The sequence below is a fragment of the Leptidea sinapis genome, chromosome 20 (assembly GCF_905404315.1).
Source record: "Leptidea sinapis chromosome 20, ilLepSina1.1, whole genome shotgun sequence".
Lineage (NCBI taxonomy): Eukaryota > Metazoa > Arthropoda > Insecta > Lepidoptera > Pieridae > Leptidea > Leptidea sinapis.
Genome location: NC_066284.1, coordinates 4,452,440 through 4,474,045, shown reverse-complemented (window position 1 = coordinate 4,474,045; position 21,606 = coordinate 4,452,440). Strand labels below are relative to the sequence as shown.

Below are 21,606 nucleotides of genomic sequence, written 5' to 3'. Positions count from 1 at the left end.
ATTAGTAATAATAATAGTGAGAATAAAGAGCAAATTCACTGAAACAAAAAAAAGTAAATATCCGATGGTTAAGGAATATTCAATCCGATTGAAAAAAATAATAATTAGAATATCTTTTGTATTTTAGAATTAGAAATCGTTTGCTTTCAGTTTGTCGGAGCGGGTTTTCGAAAATAGATAAAATTGAATTGTGTGTGGCTATTAAGACTGTGTGCTTGAAAAGTTTCAGTACAGAACAAGATACTTAAGATGTACAAGATACTAAAGATACAAATGCTCCACAATACTTTACAGTTGCACGTCGGTGCGCCGAATTTAAACGTGGAACTAGAACATCCACCAAAGATGACCCTTCCTTGGATCGCCCAACAATTGTAGTACCCGAACAAATGGTCATAAAGCTGAAAAAATTGTTTTAGGAAATCGTCGTCTCACAGTGGGTTCTATAAACCAAAGAAATAAAGAGTTCGACTTATATCCTTTTACACCAACTATTAGGGTTGAAAAAGAGAAGAATGCCAACATTAATGGAAAATTATAAACAATTTAGCAGCGATAAGGCATGTTTCTACGAATATCCAAAGTAAGAGGGAATGAACAAGTTAAGATTTAAGCGGACATTCTGTAAGAATGTACGACACTTGATGAAAAGACATTTCCGGCGCGTAACCCTCGTATTGTAGTAACCTTAAAATATCAGTAAGAAGTAAATTATTGGCATTCGAAGAGATGTAGGAGGAAATGTATAGAAAAAATATTCACGCTACATAATTCTATGTTAATAGTTTTAAAGCATTCAATATCCTTTTTAATGAAACAAAGTCAAAATCCGTTCAGAAGTTTTGGAGATGCGTTAGCACGCATTTTTTGCGTTGTTTGTTAGCACAAACAAAGAGAAAACTAGCTAGAGAGAACGGAATTCTAAAAATTGACCTATAACCTAGACCTATAGCCCTGCTCGGTGCATGTAAAGGGTTACTGGGTTTGCTGCTACATAAAAATTTTTGACACAAAATAGTGAAAGAGGTAAAGCTTCATACGAAGACAGAGAGATAGAGAGGGAGATACATGAAAACAGACAGGCCCGAAAACTCAGCTAAATCGGTTTTTCACCCCAAAAACTATAATAATCGTTAAAGCCTTTTGCAGTTTCGTGATTCTTGATAAATATTTGCAAGAATTGCTCGATTACACAATATGCCTTATAGACTAACCCAGACAGCACCCGCAAAGTCGCATATTGCGCGGGCGCAAGTGCGGGCGAGTGCGCAGTGGCCGCGGCCCGTGCGGGCTCGTCGTCGCCGCCTCATCCCGCCGCCATTGTTGTCGCTCCAAGTTTGCACCACGAACACTCACAAACACATGAAATTCGTAACGCGCTATTGTTCTACTAATTAAACATTATAGTGAAATCACTGTACAAACTCTCGAATCTATATTTAAACATCGACTAAATAAATTTTGTTACAGTAAGAACAAAAACACTCTTCGGCACCTATTTACAATAGTAAAGTATTAAGTTCTCATGTTCGTCGCGGTTTAATCAATAACAAAAGCATGTTAAGTTAAAATAAAACATTGCTTCGTATTGGCACTACTCGATGCGTACGAGACAAGTGCGTGTTGACTGTGTTATAAAATGACTAGAGGCGTCTTGTTGACAAGTTGAGCACTCGCGAACAATTGAAGTGATTATAAACGATTGTCCCAATTAAAGACGAGTGTATGTAGGGCGTGTATGTGCGACGTGCGGACTGCGGGCTACTGGCGCGGGCGGTAGCGAGCGGGGCGCACTCCGGCGCCGACCGTCTAAATCGGGATCGTCTGACGACTCGCAACTCTCGACTTAAATACCTTGACTTCCTCAATATTACATTGAACTCGCCGAGCACGAGACCACCAAACGTAGGTACGTTAATGCACACCCACTTATTCCTACAGATGTTAATTTGCAAGTTTTTAAGAGATTACGCTGGACAGATTTGTTCACTATTACTACACAATGTACTATATAGCATCAAAGGTACACTTATGTAGTATTTACAACCAGCCACCCATGACTTTGCTCGGATAAATTTATTCTATGTGGCAGTCTCGGATTTAATTTCGGCGCGAGCCCTAAATTAATTTCAAAAATAAAAGGAGCCTAAGTAGTCTAGAAGATACAAACAAAATTTGAATAACTTGTGATTTTTATTATAAGTCCTGTGTCTCATACAGGTATCCACACAATACAATTCTTTGTGTCAGTGAAAAAAGTGACATCAGAAAATAAGTATATAGTCTTAGATTAAGGATTGCTCCCTTACTAACTAGATACCGTACTCCCTAAGAACAATAGTTTTTTTATTACGGCAACGATTAGATGCTTGTGTGCGTGGCATCTTGACAATCAATGGCATCTTTCAAATTTTGTTACATACGCTTCGTGTTATTTTACATTCAATTTAATAAAATATAAAATACTTACTGATGTTATGTCATTCCAGTGTCTTTCTAATTTCTTATAGAATTATTTTTACAAAGTTTTATTGCGCAACACGGCATTTTAGTTTCAACTATGTATTAGCAAAGTTTAACAGAACATGTGGCACGTCAACGACACACATTATTCGAGACAGGCTCGAGTACGCCCACTTGAGCGTACTATTAGATGCCGCACTTTGCGACTACGCCTGCGGTATCTAGTTGGAGCGCAGAGGAGACCAATCCTTAATCTAAGTATATAGTATAGTAGACTATGATTTTGTTAGTACAAACAAGTTAAACATGTGTTGAACAAATATGTCTTTCTGTTGTTTAGCGTTCAACAATCGTCAGATATGGCTTATATTTAAACACGAGTCGAAGCTTGTTTAAGGTGTGTCTAACAGATAGATCATGTACATATGGAACAAATAGATGACAGCTGAGAAAAATTGCGTTTCGTTCCTTTAATTTTTCCTGTATACTTCAGATTATGTTGTGTGACACGTGTGACGTGTTTTAGTTAAACACAAACTAAACACTGTTTTGTAATAGAAAAAGATGAACTCCATTTTAGACGTCATTATTTTTAGGTCACTGACGTTGTTATAGCTAGGTCACTGTCATAAAACACGTGTCTAGGCCACGTTTAAATTTTCACCCTCAGTGTTTAACCTAATGAGTATAAGAAAAAAACCATCTACTCATATTTCACATAATTCATGGATTGTATGTTGTTATTGGAATTAATAAGATAACCAACGATAAATAGAGATAAAAGATAAGCCTAGTTATATTTTTAAAAGGTAACATGTAAAAAATAGTGTTATACTTACACTGTGTTGGTGAAGTTGGCGTCGGTGATGCAGAACGTGGTAAACTGTGCACCGGAGAAGCTAGTGGTGAAGGCAATGGTGATTTGTGACCCTCGTCTACTTCAGTCTGGGACTCAGGTGTGGAGGAGCGTCGTTTACTCTTATCCTTCCAAGTGTCTACATTATTTGAGCTTTCGTACCCTTCTTCTTGTAAACGACTAGGTCTGAGCACCACGTCGCACACATCTGGACGTTGGACTATACGGATTTCAGTAGTTCCGGTTGCATATGTCTCATTAAGCGTAGGAGACGAACATTCTGCATGCTTAAATGATTGTTGTTGATTGTCATTGAACACTAGGTTCGTATTATATTGAATGGTATCACTTTCCAATGGGGGTGAAGACTCTTCTACTATTGACGCGATCGGTGATAAAGAATCTGCATTATTTCCTCTTTCACATGGTACGGGAGGTGATGGGGATTTAGGAATACGAATAGGCGGCGAAATCAATGTTTTGTGATATTTTATAGATGCATTATTCTCTGTCACTGCCGTTGTGGTAATTGGCGAAACACGATCAATGATCTTTGGGGGTGAAGAATAAATATCTGTCCGGGGAGCAGGCTTCACTTCCTTTTCACGAATCTCCTGAACACCTGGTGACACTGAACTTATCACTGAAGTGGTTTTTGTAACTGGCACACCCGAATCAATATTTATAGGCGGAGGCGGTGAATTGGTTCTAGCGGTGGGACTAATTGTGGTACTCGTTCTAGACGAAGGCGATACAGATGCGATACTTTTTACAGGACTAGGAGATTTCGCAACATGTACACTTCGATTAACTAAAACTGTTGGCAATGTAGTAGGACGCTGTACTTGGGTATTGCCCGCACCTGGCGAAAGTGGTGGGGAATACACCCTGGCAGGAACAGCGCATCTTTCAGGCACTTCGGGAGACTTTCGATCGTGTGAGCCAGCAACAAATGTATTATCTAATTTGTGATGATTTTCATTCCTAGTGGGTTTAGGTTTCGTAAAGTGCGCTGTCCAATTTCTTTGCTTTTCTATTAGTTCTTTATTAAAACGGCGGTCTGGCTTTTCAGGTTTAGGAAGAACACTAGGTTTGACTGGCTTAGGAGGAGGCTGTGAAGCACCATTCGCTAATTTATCGCCATTAATGCTCGGAGGAAAATTCGATGTTGGAGTGACACTACTTCTTGGTGGGCTCACTGAGCCGGCAGAACTGGAGCGGGAGCGAGAGGGCAGTCCCGGTGATATACCGCGCGTTCCAGCATAACTAGCTGCCGCGGAGGGAGACTTTTCAATTTTAAATCCCCGATTCTCTTCCCCCAGCTTTTCAAACAAGGCACGAGCATTGTGGAACCTTGCTAAATGACTCTCCGATCTCACAACTGATACATCACTGCCGCGCAGGTCTTCATCGTCCCTCGAAGGCATTCCTTGAAAAATGTTTGCAATCTTTGAAACTTTAGTGCCGTGTACACGCTTCTTGCACTCCTCCATGCTATCCGGGTACGGCCGTTTCAATCCAATCTGAAAAAAGAGTTGAACGAAGGTAAACACACAGTGTTCTTACATTTTCTATTATCGTGAAATATTGATCGTTGAGCCGTAGAATGAGAACTATATTAGAGATAAGAATAAGAGAGCAGGTTGTTGGCGCTCGATGCAAACACTGCGATCGCGGCACTATCACTCACGACCCAACTCGTTGCGCGCCGCGGTATTTTACTTTAGATAGCGATATCGCTGATAACGCTAGTCATAACTATGCGTTATATTACTGGCGAAGATGTCTTATGTGCTGAGGCATCAAGATATCTATTCATTTACTTAAGAAATAAAATAATACTGTATGACGTATATTTATCTACGTATTCCATTTAAAATTGATGCGATAAGATTATTCAGATAATGAACGATAATTCATCGAACAGTAAATAATTTACAATATTAATATCGAATGGGTGTTTAATTAATAAATGTTGAAAGATGTACTACTACTGCCTTGCTCATATTTTAATTTGTTGTTTGACTTTGCAAGTAGTGAAGAGTCAAACGTGTAACAGTGCTCAAGCATGCATAACAGATTTGGAACAGTCTGACTGTGGTGTGGGGTTCGAGTTAGTTTCATATCATAGTATATTCGGTTGCTGCCCTGGATGTCGGCGAATTGGAGAAGGTGGCGGTGGTGGTGATGATAGCGATAACGATCAAGGTGAATTGAAATTTAAATAATATTTCCTATTGCAATAAATTATAACATTAATTCTTATTTTAATGACGCATATGCTCGCAGTTGAAGACAAAGAAACACAGAGAATAGAATTCAAATTAACAACTCATTAACGTTTGAGCATATGGCTCACTCGACGGTAGGTCATCACCCTTCTCATTGATTGGAGATTTACAAACTTAGGCTAAAACAGACAATCAGCAAATCAAAGCCTTTAGAGTTGAAAGTTTACATGAAGAGTAGTTTTCCAGTTAATCCTTTTTCTTTAACGTCGTAGTTTCATTTATACTACCGTCTACTATTTCTACAATCCCGAAAATAAAGGAAAGACCCATACATGAAAAATATTCCAATTTATTAAGCAACAATGGATAAGCAGATCTTACATCACTAGCCCGTTATTAGTCAACAAAGGCGGCACAAGATTTGAATTAATAAGAATATATTGCTTCATTTACAGATGACAAGTGCAGACCTCCCTCTCAATGTCTATCTGATGGGAGTTACGCACCAGTGCAGTGCAAAGGCGACATGTTTACTGGTCGGTAAGTGTATCAGTTTTTTTTTATTTCGCGTTTTATATATTTACTACTACAATATTGCGATGGTATGCGGTATTATCTTAGTGAGAAAATATGTTTCTTTGTTATTGATTTAAAAATTACTTTGGCGAATTATCATCATTAACAATTAATCCTTTTATAGAATAATAACATACCGTAAATCCAAGTAAGAAATTTTACATAGTTGCCCATTTCAAGGTTCGTGTTTGCTTTCCCGAGTTGGTTGTAAGTGTAAAGATTTTTAAGAGAATTTTTTCTTGAAATCAGCAGGTATTTTATGTAGAATCAGAAAAACGAATAACGTTGAATCGTGGGTTTTTTTTTTAATGAAAATTAGGGACGAGACGAGCAGGACGTTCAGCTGATGGTAATTGATACGTCCTGCCCATTACAATGCAGTGCCGCTCAGGATTATTGAAAAATCCAAAATTCTGAGCGGCACTACTAATTGCGCTCGTCACCTTGAGACATAAGTTGTCAAGTCTCATTTACCCAGTTATTTCACTAGCTACGGCGCCCTTCAGACCGAAACAGGCGCCGTTGTTGTACCCATAATCTAGCCGGCATCCGGTGCAAAGGAGTATGGCTTTCACCGTGGCCGATTGCTGGCGTTGTTCTCGTGTACGTAACATACAGGTGAGTAGTGGTCGTCGAAAGTAACGGAGAAGGTCTGAATACAGGTAGCGAAGTCTCTTGACCGAGTACAGCATAAGGTGCTCTCTCGAAATTGCTATTCTATACATAGGCTTTCCGAGACTTTGCAAGAGGACCAACGAATTCTCACCACCGCTCCACCGTCCGGTTTTCAAGACATTTTCTTCCACACACAACAAAACTTTGGAATGAACTATCGTCCACGGTGGTTTCAGGATTATATGATAATAAAAATACACCTGTATTTCTCTTACAACCAGCTGACGGTGATCACAAACTATCAGGTGAACCGAATACTCGTTTGTCCTCCTATTCCATAAAATAAGAAATAGTTCATTAGTTCTTTCTTTATTTTTTTCGCTAACGGATTCAAGCGCTGGAATCACCTGTGCATATACAACTCAGAAGCGCTAGTCTATGTTATGTTCATTAAATGAAGTATTTTTTACTCGATTTCATATTATTACTACGCAAACGTAGTCCAGAAAAGGACATCTGGATTCAAACCGGGGTCTTCTGCTTACGGATCACCGAATGTTCCATCTGAGCTATCATAGTTTCGTATATATGTGTAATGTTATTGTAGCTGTTTCTCAAAACACACAAAAACTAGATTTTTTAAAATTGAAACCCACCTAGATCGATTTATCGCCCCCGAAATCCCCTGTATACTAAATTTTATGAAAATCGTTGGAGCTGTTTCCGAGATTCAGATTATATATATATACAAGAATTGCTCGTTTAAAGATAAATAAACACAGTTCAAGTACTTGTACAATTAATTATCTGTTTTTCTAAAGATACAACACTACATTATGTTTTAAACAGATGTTTTTGCACGGACATGGAAGGAAACAGAATATTTGGACAAATGTGGCGACGAGAGGCGAGTGAAATGAGTTGCGGTAAGCGTGGCTATTTATAATCATTTAACTTTATTGTCGTCTACTCTTACCTGGAACATGTTAAATATCGTAGCAAGTAGTAACAACAAAAATTTATAAACTGATATACTGGAATTTGTCTTAAGCTCCTTTGAATACACAAGTAAAAAAATATAAAATTCAGTACATTTATTATTTAGATAGTATTCATATTGTGACAAAAACTTTAGATCTGTTATTTGAAATTGACATTGTAACCACAGAAAATGAAGTTACTACAGACAGTACGCTATAACATGTTGTAGATACGTAGACTTACAATATACTAGCGTAATCTTAATCTTAATATATATAAATCTCGTGTCACAATGTTTGTCCTCAATGGACTCCTAAACTAATGAACGGATTTTAATGGTGATTACTTCATTGAGTGCAGTTTAGTCCAACTTGAGAGATAGGATAGTTTTAATTTCGATTTGGGACCCATAATTATTTTTATTTGCAATATTTGTTTTGTATGGACATATTTTCTATGAAAAAATTTATTGACGCACGGTTTGACAGTTCTGCCGTGAAACAATTTCATTACAACAACAGGGAGCATATTTTATAAAATAATTCTTGATGTAACGAAATATTATTGACAATTCATTAAAAAAACAGTATTTTTTTTATTATGTACAGAACAACGTCTGTCGAGAGAGTTAGTAATAATATATTTATTTGCAAAAAACATAGTATAGTTGATAAAATATTATAATAATGAGCTTATGTTTTGCTAGCACTATTCCTAGCATGCAAATATTTATATCAGGATTTCTTATCCATGAATTCCTTTACACTATAAAAATTTTAAGCATTTAGCCAACTATACAGCTTATTCTTAAATAATCTAGAATTTAAATTTTTAATGCTACTCGGTGACTTTATTATAAATAAGAACACAATTACATGCACAACTTTTATTATATTTAATAATTTTGGGAACATCATGTAGAACGAGACTTTGTGGATCACGTCCGCGTCGGTTCCGCGGATTTAGATCATTAGCTGATGTAAACTTTTGCATATTCTTGGTTTATTCTAAGGTATAAATGTATACCAAGTTGAATTTGTTAAGCCGTTGAATCTTAATTTATTACGTTTCTAATGAAATATGCGACTAGGGGACATAAATGTGGGTGAAAGCACGAATCGACAGGACCAGCCATTTATCCGTAATGACAGCTAGTCCAGGTCAGTACCTACAGATTGTATTATTATAACGGCACAGAGTATACAACAACTTGAGCGTTTGTTTTGAATAGCTTGCAGTCGGGCCAGACACGAGCTAGAAGTCGAGGGACACGTCGTGACCCTGCACTGCACACCCAACGGGGACTACGAGCCGCTGCAGTGCAACGAGGGGATGTGCTGGTGCGTGGAGCCGAGCACGGGCCAGCCTACCGTCATCCCGATGCCACAGGCTGATATGAACCGGCTTCCTTGTTGTAAGTATTTCTATCATTACTTTTTTTAAGAAGTGACGACAGGATTAATACCATATGTTAAGTGATATTATGCCGCAAGATACACCAATTCAAGTTTTTGAAAATCATAAATTTTGAGTGTCGTCTTGATAAATAAGATATGTCAGGGCAACTGATTGCCCTGTAATTTTACTAACTACAGCGATAACTTTGAAACAAATTGATAACTTGGTGTCAGAATTATTAGTCTCCGCTGTAATTCCGTGAGAATCTTCCACTGCTAACCTATAAATGTAGGTCTTATAGACATATTAAAAAACAACTCACATAAATCCGCAATCAAGATATCCGAGGTGTCGTCATATTATGTCCCTTTTAACCCATTTTTTATGCTTGCTAACCAGCAGATAAGCATCCTAGTTTTAGGAGGAGGTAGGTAGGTTGGTAGGTTAGGCAGGTAGATTATATAGTTGATGGTGTATTGGGTGTAGTTTTCTTTTTCAGGAAACCCCTCACTTAAATCGCAACGTTTTGAGTAAGAAACCCTTTCGCAATCCCTCGCTCGATTGGTAGAAAACAAATATACAAGTTCACCTAATATCCTCGTCATAAAAAAAACTATAACCGACACTCTGCGTTATGCATGGGTGTTATGATACCGAAAGCATCCCTATAGTAAGTTGACTATACAATAGTGAATCGCTGTGTGTTCTTCATTAATGCCTTTTAATATTCAACAAATATTCAACAACATTTATACAAATAAATTCAAAATATAAGAAAACCGAATCAATTTCTTTGGTATAAATTGAGAGTATTTTGTTTTCATTAACTTAACACATTAATATCGCATACAAGAGAAATTCTAAAAGGCATAAAAGGTATTTATTTTCTGAAAATTGATTCCTTTAGAATTCTTTTTGATGTCATTTCTTATACTACTAGATACTACTACCGCTTCGGAAACAAATGGCGCTCTGAGAGAGAAGAAGCGGCGCAAGAAACTCTCCCAGCATTCTTTTTTTTGCGCTCTTTTCAATAAAAATATACAATATTGTACAGTAGCTATAAAATAATCACAATCTAGTCCCAGGCTGTCCGATCATTTAGATATTCAGCAGTGGAGTAATAGGATTTACGAAAGAGCCGTTTTTTTATAAAACATTTAAATTTATTTATAGATAATGCCTGAACAGTGGCTGGGACTATATTGTAGAAGTGTATACATTTACCCTTAAAGCTATTATGTATCTTATGAAGCCTACTAGAATTAGTTACAAGCAATCCCTTATTTCTAGTGTTATAATAATGAAAATCACTATTAAGAGCAAAAAGGTGACGATTTTTGTGAACATATATTAAATTTTCATAAATGTACTGACAATAAACAGTCATAATATTTATTTCTTTAAATTTTTCTTTGAGAGACTGTCTATAACCAAGCTGATATATAGCACGAACAGCTCTCTTTTGCAGTGCAAACACTATATCAATGTCAGCAGCATGACCCCATAGTAATATACCGTACGTCATGATGCTGTGAAAATAACTAAAGTACACTAATCTAGCGGTCGCAACATTCGTGTACTCTCTAATCATTCTACACTACTTCCGGAAAATAGCATTAATTACAAATGTAAAACCGCAGTATTAACGAAGGGAGCCTGCGAATACGATGATTATACCTTCACGAATAGCTTCCATCGCCAATTTAATCAGGAGTACAATAATTATTTTTGTAATCCGCTCATAATTTAAATTAACTAATCCCTTCTACACACTACTAAGAATGATTGTGGCATAAGAGATTCTGGTAATGTCACTATGACGCTTCGTAGATCCTATAAGGCGGGGAATGGTTTATTCCTCTGATGTTCCAATAGAATATGGGCGGCAGTAATCACTCTGCCGCCCATATTCTATTGGAACATCAGAGATCACATCAGGTTTGTCCTTCTATTCCACGAACCGAAATTCGGTACGGAAGTTTGTACCTTACCAGTCAATGTCAGTAAAAAAAAGTGCGCAAGAATAATACAATCCAGTGGTTACTTTCAGATAGTGCGTCAGTAATCGGAGAGCAGTATTTGAGAAGATGCGAAAGTATCGTGTTTGCTTTGGAGACCATATATAGAGAACAATCGGAGCACGGAACCAACTTCTACGGTAATCCGACAACTTTCTGCGACTACGACGGCAGCTATGGGCCGTATCAAATACAAAACGGCATGTAAGTATAATGTTGTATCCTTTTATAGAGTATTAGCTAAAACATGGATTGAACCAGTCTATAGTCGCGTACATGATAATATTGCATTTCGCTGCGACACCGCTACTAAATACAAGCGTCGTGGCAGAAAGTCGTTTACGTAGAAACGGCATACGACGGACGAGTGCTTAAAATAAATTATTCTTGCTTCAAAGTTTCAATTTTTTACTTAAAGCTTCAAATGTGTATTCTGTACCTAAAATGTCTACGTCGACTTTGTTGGCTGGCAAGGTTTAAAGTATGAATATGGCAACCGCTGGACTGTTACATGAAGTATTTTTCCTACTATTGGATAACTACCACAGTCTGCTCGATTTTTTATGGGTGAGGAGGACAATCAGTATAAGCAGGAGCGTACGGGTCACCTGTTGTAAAGTGATCACCGCCGCCTACACTCTCTTGCAACACCAGAGAAATCACAGGAGCGTTGCTGGGCATACGCACCCAAGTCGTATGGTTCTGGAAACACGCACAAGTATGATTGAAAAAGCTATTGGCTGGAAACTAAATCGAACCCAGTCTAAGGTTACAATAAACAAATAAAATGAGTCGAGTTTTAAAATAAATTGAATTTTATTACTCACAATAGAACGCAAGCCTGACTGCAACAGCCATTGAAAAGATCGCACGCGGAATGCGAGGTCAGCACAGCCAGCGACATTTCAACTCTCACATCGAATTATAATATACTTTCACTATTCAAAACCCGTAGAGACAAGGCATAAAATAAAGCTCGAAGTAATAGACGATTAATTAATCTTATGATATTTTACGGTGTGTGAGGTATCGCACGAATGCATATATTTAACTAATAAGTACTTTTTCAGAGCCTACTGCACGGGTCGAGATGGAAATATTCTGGGGTCATGGCAAGTTATCTCGAGCGAGATGGATGGAGTTAATTGCAGTAAGTAATTTTACTGTTGCATTGAACTATCAAACTAGAACGAGATGCAACGCACTCGCAGAACGCGAGCACATAAAATGAATAATATTTAACAATGACCGACACAACGATATAAATATAAATTGTGTAAAACTGGACATGCAGGACAAGATAAAATTGTATGACTATTCATATTTTTACACGCTTTTTATTAGCTTCACCTATGCTAGCTAAGGTAAACATAAGGTGTACCTTATGTTTGTTTGAAACCGACTCATTTGGGCGCCCAAATGAGTCCGTGTCCAAGTGATTTTGACCCACTTTAAACTTCCAGATTTCGTTCAAACTTTGTAGATTAATCTAAGACCGATGACAATACATTAATTTGATAAAATTTATCTATTTTTCAATTTCCGAAATAAGATCTTTGTTAATTTATATAATTTTCATTTATCGTCTAGCAGTAATTGATGTTAATTTTAAATTTCAACCATTACCTTAAAGCGATCTATTTAATTAATTATCTAATTATTAGGAAATTTTCGAATACCAAAGAGAATTTTTAATTCAACAATGCAAATTAAGTGCAAGTTTAAAAAAAAACTATAAAAACACACTAAAAATAAACTTAACTAAAAAATCTATAAAACGCGTGTTTTTTTTTAGTCTTTTTAAGCACAATTTATTTTGTGTTACCGCGTAAAGTCGCGTAAAGTTACAGTGTAAAGCTATACACTTTTATTCAAAAAGCATCACGACGTGTACAATAAACCTCAAATATGTCGATTTAACTGTAGCGTCCATAAAAAATCTTTATAACGTGGCATTAATAGTTTTATATTATATCACGTGACCATAAAATATATTGTTACAATTCAATAACTTCTTGTATGTAAATATGTTTGACAATAGCTCTTACTTAATAATCACTTCAAAAAGGAGGAGGTTATCAATTCGATCGGTATTTTTTTTAATGTATGTACACCGATTACTCTGATATTTATGATCCGATTTACGTAATTCTTCTTTTCTTCGATGCGAAATAGATGCAATTTGGTCCCAAAAAAATTTTACATAGTTTGGCCCAGTAGTTTACACTTTCTGATAATTTTTATGAATTTTTTTATCTACCTGGATGAAATAATTGTTTTCTGTGTACGGCTTTTTTTGGAATTTTCATTCAGGTTGATTATATATTATTATTAACTGTCACCAAAACGTAGAAAATAAAAAACTACGTTTAAAAAAACCGACTTCAAAAACTGAAAAGTATCAAATAACTACAAATTTAATTTAATACACCTCTTATGCAAACCTTTACCTTTAATATTAATAAAATATTATAATTTGTATGTACTACATATTGATAGCTTTGAAGTCGGTGCCAAGCCAAATGTAATAAAGGTACCTACACTCGCCACGCGTGACTTTGAACGGGATAACTTCGTCTAGAACCAAGCGGACAAACACGCGTGGCCAGACAACCTAAATAATGACAGTAAGTAAGATGTTTATAGTATTAAGTTTTATTTTCTTTAGGGCTTGGCACTGACTTAAAACCTATCAATAGGTAGCACATATAAATAATAGTAATTTATTAATATTAAAGGGTAAGGGTTTGCATACGAGGTGTATTAAATTAAATTTTTAGTTATAAGATACTTTTCAGTTTTTGAAGTCGGTTTTTTTAAACGTAGTTTTTTTTTATTATTTTATAGAATTAAAATTTGGAATGCGTTTATCATGTATTTTTAGTGATTGACTTTGACGAGTAATCTGTTGATTTTATGTCATTAATGTATTTTTGACTTTCTTAAGAAATTTCAAAAGCTGTCAGTCGTATTTGCGTATATCGTACCTACTATCAATACATATACAAACACATCCTCTGTCAAAGAGCATAAAAGATCGGTGCGACGGCGTGCCATTAAGGTTAGTATTCGGCGAAAGGAAACAAATGTATCGCGAGAAATGAAGATTCCGGCTAGGACTCCTCCGCGTACCTGAAGCTTAATGCTTATCATCGATTTACATGACATGCCCTAAATCAATCACTACTGCTTGAGAGAACGAACGGCTCGATCGAAATGCTTAAAAAATGTATGAATACGTCAGTCAAAATAGATCAAGAGACTGACTTGACCATGAAGAAAAACGTCATAGCAAAATACTTTTTAAAAATGAACCTTGGTCTTTCCAACAAGACTACAACTTCCCAAGCTTGGCTAGAAGTAAATCTTCCGGATTTTATAACAGCTGAAAACTGGCCCTCGTATAGCCCAAATCTGAACCCCTTGAACGATAAATTATGGTCAATTTTAGAAGTCTGCTTTTAGCGACATGCCGACAGCGAATTGCTTAAGAAATCTTTAGAGCAGTGATAAAATTTTCCATTATTTCAAAACAGTGGGTAAATCCATAGATTCATGGCCAGACAGATAAAATGCTTGCATAAACTTCTATGACTATGACTTCAATATTTAGATACTTTCATAAAAAATAAAAAACTTAAATATGTATTTAGACATATTTAAGTTTTTTATTTTTTATGAAAGTTACAAAACTTCAGGGCAGACGAAGTACACATAGCCTGTTGCAATTTGTAGTAATGTCGCTAGCACTGGGTCCGTAGAAACGTCCCTAAATTCCATTACATCAATATTTCACTGAAAATTACGAAATTCACATTCATTTTTCCTTACAATAACAAACAGGATATTTAATTGTAAAAAAATGTCTGCGGAAGTAACTGAAACACTTATGATTGATTCACGATTGTTGCGCAAATTTTAACAATACTCATAGCGAGTCAATGACGCATGTCATTTAAATACTTTCTAGGCGAAAAATATTTTCACTTAAGACAAATTAGAGGTTGCAATTCTATATAATCACATTTTTTAAAAGATAAATTCAAACCAGAGACTCAACACTGATTTATTAACTACCAGAAATATCTTCTTACTCCAGCTTTAAGCCGGTCTGGTAGTTGCGATAAGTATTACGTTACATAGTCCGATATGATTTAACCCGCAGAGCGTTTCCAACTTCGAGTCCTATCTAACCATTTAAATAATCTAATATATAAAATTCTCGTTTCATGGTGTACGTAATTGAACTCCTCCGAAACGGCTCGACCGATTTTCGTGAAGCGTGCATATCGGCTAGGGTGGAGAATCGGACAACATCTATTTTTCATCCCCCTAAATGTTAAGGGTCCACCCCAATTTTTTTTTTAATTTTTTGTTATTTTTTTTAAATTTGTTTAATTATGATTCAGCATTAAAAAAATACATACAGCTTCAAATTTTCACCCATCTACGATCAACACTTACTTTTGTATCGCGTTTTTAATATCGGCGATACAACGTTTGCTGGATCAGCTAAAGAGATTTCCACCTATATATTGATGACTCATCACGATATCTCTGGAACCATAAGGCGTAGGGACTTGAAATTCGGTAGGAATATTCCTATCGCCAAGTAGAGGTCAGCTAAGAATTTTACAAAATTCCACCCGCAAGAGTTTTTTTATTATGAACAGAACCACTTCTATCGGGTTAGCTCGTATTCATATAAGAAAAACTATATTTCAATACATAGCATCGATCTTCGCCTCGTCACAAGACCATTGTTTTAAAATAGCGCGGTCCCCTAAGAGAAAATCTAATAATAACAATCACATGGGAGTCTTCAAGAATGTTCTACACACAGGTAGCTGAAACATAGTTCAATATTATCTAAGATTTTTATTTGTTTCCAGTTCAATATGATTGAATCAATGGAATATTAGTAAGCCGTGACTAGGCAGGCCGTTGGGGTAAAATATACCCCAAATCCGAATACCAGGTAAAAGGCAAGTGCTCAAAAGAGTTGAGAAGTAGCTTACGTAAGCGCTAAGTCTTTATTATTTTGTGATAATATAAATTAACTAGCTGACCCAGCAAACGTTGTAATGCCGATATTAAAATCGCGATACAAAAGTAACTGTTGATCTTAGATGGGTGAAAATTTGAAGTTGTATGTATTTTTAATGCTGACTCATAATCAAACAAATTTAAAAAAAAAATGTCAAAAAAATTAAAAATAAATTTGGTGTGGACCACCCTTAACATTTAGGGGGACGAAAAATAGATCATGAGAATCGGTCAAGCCGTTTCGAAGGAGTTTAACTACAAACACCGCGACACGAGAATTTTATATATTAGATATAGTGATATATTCTTTTAAAGTTTTCAAAAAACAGATCAAGTCCCCGGAACTCAGTTTCAACTTCAAATATTACGTTGTTTAGAACCACAGGTGGTCTTCTTTTCTATTGAAATAATTGTAATAGTCATCTAATAGACATTGGAAGAAGACAAACGAGTATACACATGGTAACAGTAGGAGGCTCCTTTGCACAGGAATCCAGCTAGATTATGGGTACCACAACGGCGCCTATTTCTGCCGTGAAGCAGTAAAGTGTAAACATTACTGTGTTTCGGTCTGAAGGGCGCCACAGCTAGTAAAATTATTGTGCAAATGAGACTTAACAACTTATGTCTCAAGGTGACGAGCGCAATTGTAGCGCCGCTTAGAACTTTTGGGTTTTTCAAGAATCCTTAGCGGTACTGCATTGTAATGGGCAGGGCGTATCAATTACCATCAGCTGAACGTTCTGCTCGTCTCGTCCCTTATATTCATAAAAAAAACCTGATTGAATGTCTATGTGTTTACCGGCGCCCATACACTCATATAACACCAGACGACTTCCGTTATTGTTATATTTATCAAATAAAAAATAAGAACCTCACAAATAAAACAATCAGGGTTTTTTCTTTTCTCTTTCATCTTGTTGCAAAAGTGGGATGTATAAAAAAAATTTGCCTTTTTAATAAATGATATATTTGTCGTTCCACCTGATTTGCTAATAAGTAATATTCACTTTTAATAGACAAACACAATATTCACTGAGTGACAGACACTCTCCCCATCTTACTGCAACGCCCTAAGTTTATATCGATATAGCTAGCGGTACATCGTGATGCCGTTTTTGCCGTTAGACCGCTGGCTGATGGAATTTCATAAAAATCAACGATATACTCTTAAATAATTTATACGTCTAGATAGAGTGTCATGCTGCAGCAACAGCAACAACCGATAAAAATAGGCCAGGTTTAATACTTTAGTGTGCGTGTCCGCTACGTCGTATACAGTCGCGATTTGTATGACACGTGTTAGTGTGAAAAATAGAAGTTAACTCTAAACTCAATTTTTTTCAACGTTTTCACACAATATTCAGTCTATCTCCAGTTGTGGCCTACTTGAGGTAAAATCGTAACTATTGTTCAGTTTTCTGTCCCAATAAACTTATCAACGGTAACTCACATTATGCGTACACGCTGTCTGTCATTGGGAGGACGTATAGCTTACCAGCGATAGCAAAAGTTTGTATGGAAATTGCAATTAACGCGTCCCTATATAAAGCGATAAGAATGACTTATCGGGTATTTTGGGACAGCTTCAGATTATTGACAGTAGTATTGGGAACGGCCGTAAGTGTGTCTAGGCGTATAAATGATCTAAGGTTATACTAATATTTTTGGACTGCATTTATTTAGCAATACTTCTTATAATGCATTTCAGAAATTATAAGTATTTTTTTAAGAAGCGCGCGCACATCGTAACGAATTTCCAACAACACATAAAGTCTCTCGATTAAGTCGCCTTCCAGTGTATACTACACTATAAAGTGATATAATATAAAGATAATATTTATTTTGCAAGCTCAAACACATTTAACAGTTTACTCACGGACGAGTAAAAAAAGGACTCCGCGCCGTGATATTAGCAAGTGAAGCTCCGTTATGCTAGTGTGTGTGCGGTTACGGGGGATACTAGTTACACAATTATTTCTCCCTCATAATCATATATGGCCAGAAATACAAATAATATATATGTATATGAATATAATATAAATATAGTGTCGTTTTTACACTTTTTCACAACGCACGACGGCATTTTTAAAATATTTTATTGAGACGCAAACTGATCTGTCACAGACGATGACAATTCTCATAATGGCCGCCTATCGGCCCGTAGTAGTGTAATTGTGTGCGTGGGCCTATGTATTTACACGTTAATAGGCTTGTTTTGGTGCTACACTGTTATGTAAGGTGACACGGAGTCCTTATTTTTTACTATTCCGTGAGTTTACTATGGTAACTAAAACCTCAATTACTACACATCATTCAAAACAGTTGAGTTTACGCTGCGGTTGCACATTATCGAGATAATACGAAGATTTGCGTTGTCGCGACTCGTCTCGACCAATACAACAATTGATTAATATTAATATTTAAAAGTTTTGAACTTATCTAAACAATTTGTTGTTTTAAAGTGATAACCCTCACATCTGGGATTAATTACACAAATGAAACTGAAGACAAAACGCGAGAGGTCTTCAACTCTCATCGTTCATAAAATTTTCTTTTCAGTTTTATATGTGTGTTGAACTTATTTTTAGTTTACTAGGCCAATAAAGTGTAACTTTTTCATGCGTACATAATACCAATACTTTAGTACATAGGTTCTCAACGTGGGACTTTCGGGGGGGCAGTAGAAGACCCAGAGAAAATTAGGGGGCATTGAGATGGCGAAGATGGGGCGTGGGTAGATTAAAAAATATATTCTAAAAAGGCAAAAAAATACACGAAAATACTCTAGAAAAAAAACATATTCTCAAAGTGGGCGGTGAGCAAAATAAGGTTGAGAAACTATGCTTTAGTATTAACGTTTGTGACGTCATTATTGTGAGATGCTAAAACGGCCATCGCAGAGTGCCGTGTTCTAGTCCCGTTAGATTGTCGCGGACGCACATGCATTGCGGTGCAAATTCTCGCGGAGAGCCGAGACCGGATCGCGACCGTGACCCTATTACCGATATACACGTACGTCCGCGTCGCTCTCGTCGCTCGCAAGTCTCGTAGACTTCATTCAAGCACTCGGTGGCCGGTATTCGATAGCTGCTCCTCGCTGCTGGGAGCGATGTGGAATCAAGACGTAACTGTTGTACCGAGCTAATGACGTATTGATATGTGACGATGCCGTTGCTCGTGTACAATCTATCATATTATGCGGACTGAATACAATTGTTTTTTAAAGACGTATTTTTGTTATAAGAGGACAAGACAGATCCAAATATAAACATAATAATAAATCTAATATTTAAACGTGACAAAAAATTGCAGACAGCTTACAGATTCATATTAGTAAGTATTATAAATAATACTACTTGCACTTTAATACGCGTGTTTGTTGATTTAATATACCTATATATTTTTATGACAATAAGGGATGAGATGAGCAGGATGGAAATTGATACGCCTTGCCCATTACAATGTAGTACCACTCAGGATTCTTGAAAAACCCAAAAGTTCTGAACGGCACTGCAATTGCGCTCATTCGCACACATTACTGCATCACGGTAGAAATAGGCGCAACTGTGGAGCCTCGCACTGGTAATATACTGAGAAGCGGCATATCCTGCTGGTGTAATGTCCACGTGGTAAGTGATATTATATCCTGCCAACTACTCCGCGGTACTACGTACCTATGTTTCTTAAAATTCAACATTTTGAGCGGCCCCACAAAATTCGCTCGTTATTTCATAAAATTGTGAAAATTTATTGAAGTAGGCGTTACTTTGCGGAATTCCATAATTATATAAATAATTTGAGTTTTCTTTAGTGTTAATTCCGTCAATATTTGTCTTTAAACAATTCGACACGTGTTTCGCCTCTACACGAGGCATCCTCAGGACGTGTTGTCTCGCCAAAATCTGACACGAGACTCAAATCATTCGTATCATAAAATTACGTTAAGTCTTAGTAGCTTGAGAAAAGCACCCTTTAATATTACACGAATTTCCAAAATTCCACTCCACTTGATAATTAATTTTTAAGTACAAGCATATGTTTTTATTTAGTAATAAAATATTTATTATAACTTCAAATAGGCAAAATATGTTTCGCAAGTAACGAGTTACATATTCGGAAAATTGTGGAGGCGTCTATGAAGATCCGTATTTAATGATTCACATCTATTTCCAAAGGTCTTATTTGGTCAATAAAAATGGTTTGTTAAATCTATTTTCGATACAGACGCGTAGGCTGGAAGAATCAAGGTGGTTCGTATAATGTTTCTTAATATTTATTTCTCTATGAAAATAAGGGACGAGTGGAGCAGGACGTTCAGCTGATGGATATTGGTACAATGCATCAATACAATTGCGCTTATCACATTGAGACATAAGATGTTAAGTCTCAATTGCCCAGTAATGCTTACACATTCTCTTATCTTGAATTATCATTGTTTTCTTCCACAGATTGCGCTCGTGATACTTCCATCATCTTCCCAGAACGAGGTATGACGGTGTCAGAAGTCTGTCAGGCAAACGGCAATTACCGACCGAACCAGATCGCAAACGGAGTCGTGTACTGTGTGGACTCTGACGGTTACCCTCTGGAGAGAGATGACTGGCCCTCCGCGTGTACAAACGCTCTCAACGGATTATCATTAAATGTAACCCTATCTTAAAACTATTTGGATTCGGTCGCGGCGTGAAAACAATTCCTTTGTCTAAATGAAGATTGCTTTTTAGGCCATACATTTCATAAATAATAGAGTTCGCTTTCATTTATTGTCTACTAGCTGACCCGGCAAACGTTGTTTTGCCATATATAGTATAATTCACGCGATAGTTTTATAAATAATAGCCTATGTGTTATTCTGGTGTGTAAGCTATATTATTGTAAAGTTTCTTAAAAATCCATTCAGTAGTTTTTGCGTTAAAGAAGTACAAACATACATCCAGACATACAAAGTCTCACATTTATAATTTATAATATATGTTGAAATATAATAACAGCCATTTTATTTTATTTTATTGTGATCCTCTTAGGCCTATGTTCACATAGTAAAAGATGAATGGCAAGCGAAAGCCAACAAGATTTACTTCATTTTGTAAGTATTAGATATACCTATATTGTGGACCCGATATTATACATGCATTTGTTTATAGGCTTAAGTAACCACGTGTAGTACGGCCGTTTTCAATAACCTATCTATCCTTAGTTTAATTTATTAGAGGTAGACAAGTCTATCCGTTTACGCTAACTTACATTTCAATAACCTATCGACATAAAGCATTAGACTATAGCTAGATTAGACACAACTATGGATAGATAAGATCTTGTCATTAAACGGTGACAGCAATGTATCCGTAACTAGAGATAAGTTATTGAAAACGGCCGGTAAAATATTTCGCGATGACATGATAAACATGAACATATT

The 21,606-nt window shown here is 36.4% G+C and overlaps 1 protein-coding gene across 2 annotated transcripts; it reads left to right on the top strand.

Annotated features, from left to right (window-relative positions):
• Positions 1-1,477: 1,477 nt before the first annotated feature.
• Positions 1,478-21,150, top strand: LOC126970321 (uncharacterized). 2 transcript variants are annotated; one of them, XM_050816168.1, is made up of 7 exons: positions 1,478-1,909; positions 6,006-6,090; positions 7,591-7,667; positions 8,954-9,136; positions 11,174-11,345; positions 12,212-12,291; positions 20,639-21,150. In XM_050816168.1, exons 2-7 carry the CDS (start codon positions 6,077-6,079, stop codon positions 20,848-20,850), a joined length of 738 nt encoding a protein of 245 aa, XP_050672125.1. In that variant the 5' UTR covers positions 1,478-1,909; positions 6,006-6,076; the 3' UTR covers positions 20,851-21,150. The 2 variants fall into 2 exon arrangements, with proteins under 2 accessions (XP_050672125.1, XP_050672124.1); XM_050816167.1 differs by lacking the exon at positions 1,478-1,909 and adding an exon at positions 5,007-5,527.
• The last annotated feature ends 456 nt before the right edge of the window (positions 21,151-21,606 follow it).

Bases quoted from the DNA above. Each gene is read 5' to 3' on its own strand.
- LOC126970321 (XM_050816167.1), top strand. From the start codon at position 5,302: ATGTACTACTACTGCCTTGCTCATATTTTAATTTGTTGTTTGACTTTG. The intron at 9,137-11,173 runs GTAAGTATTTCT...GGTTACTTTCAG, and splicing joins TATGAACCGGCTTCCTTGTT to ATAGTGCGTCAGTAATCGGA. The intron at 12,292-20,638 runs GTAAGTAATTTT...TTTCTTCCACAG, and splicing joins GATGGATGGAGTTAATTGCA to ATTGCGCTCGTGATACTTCC.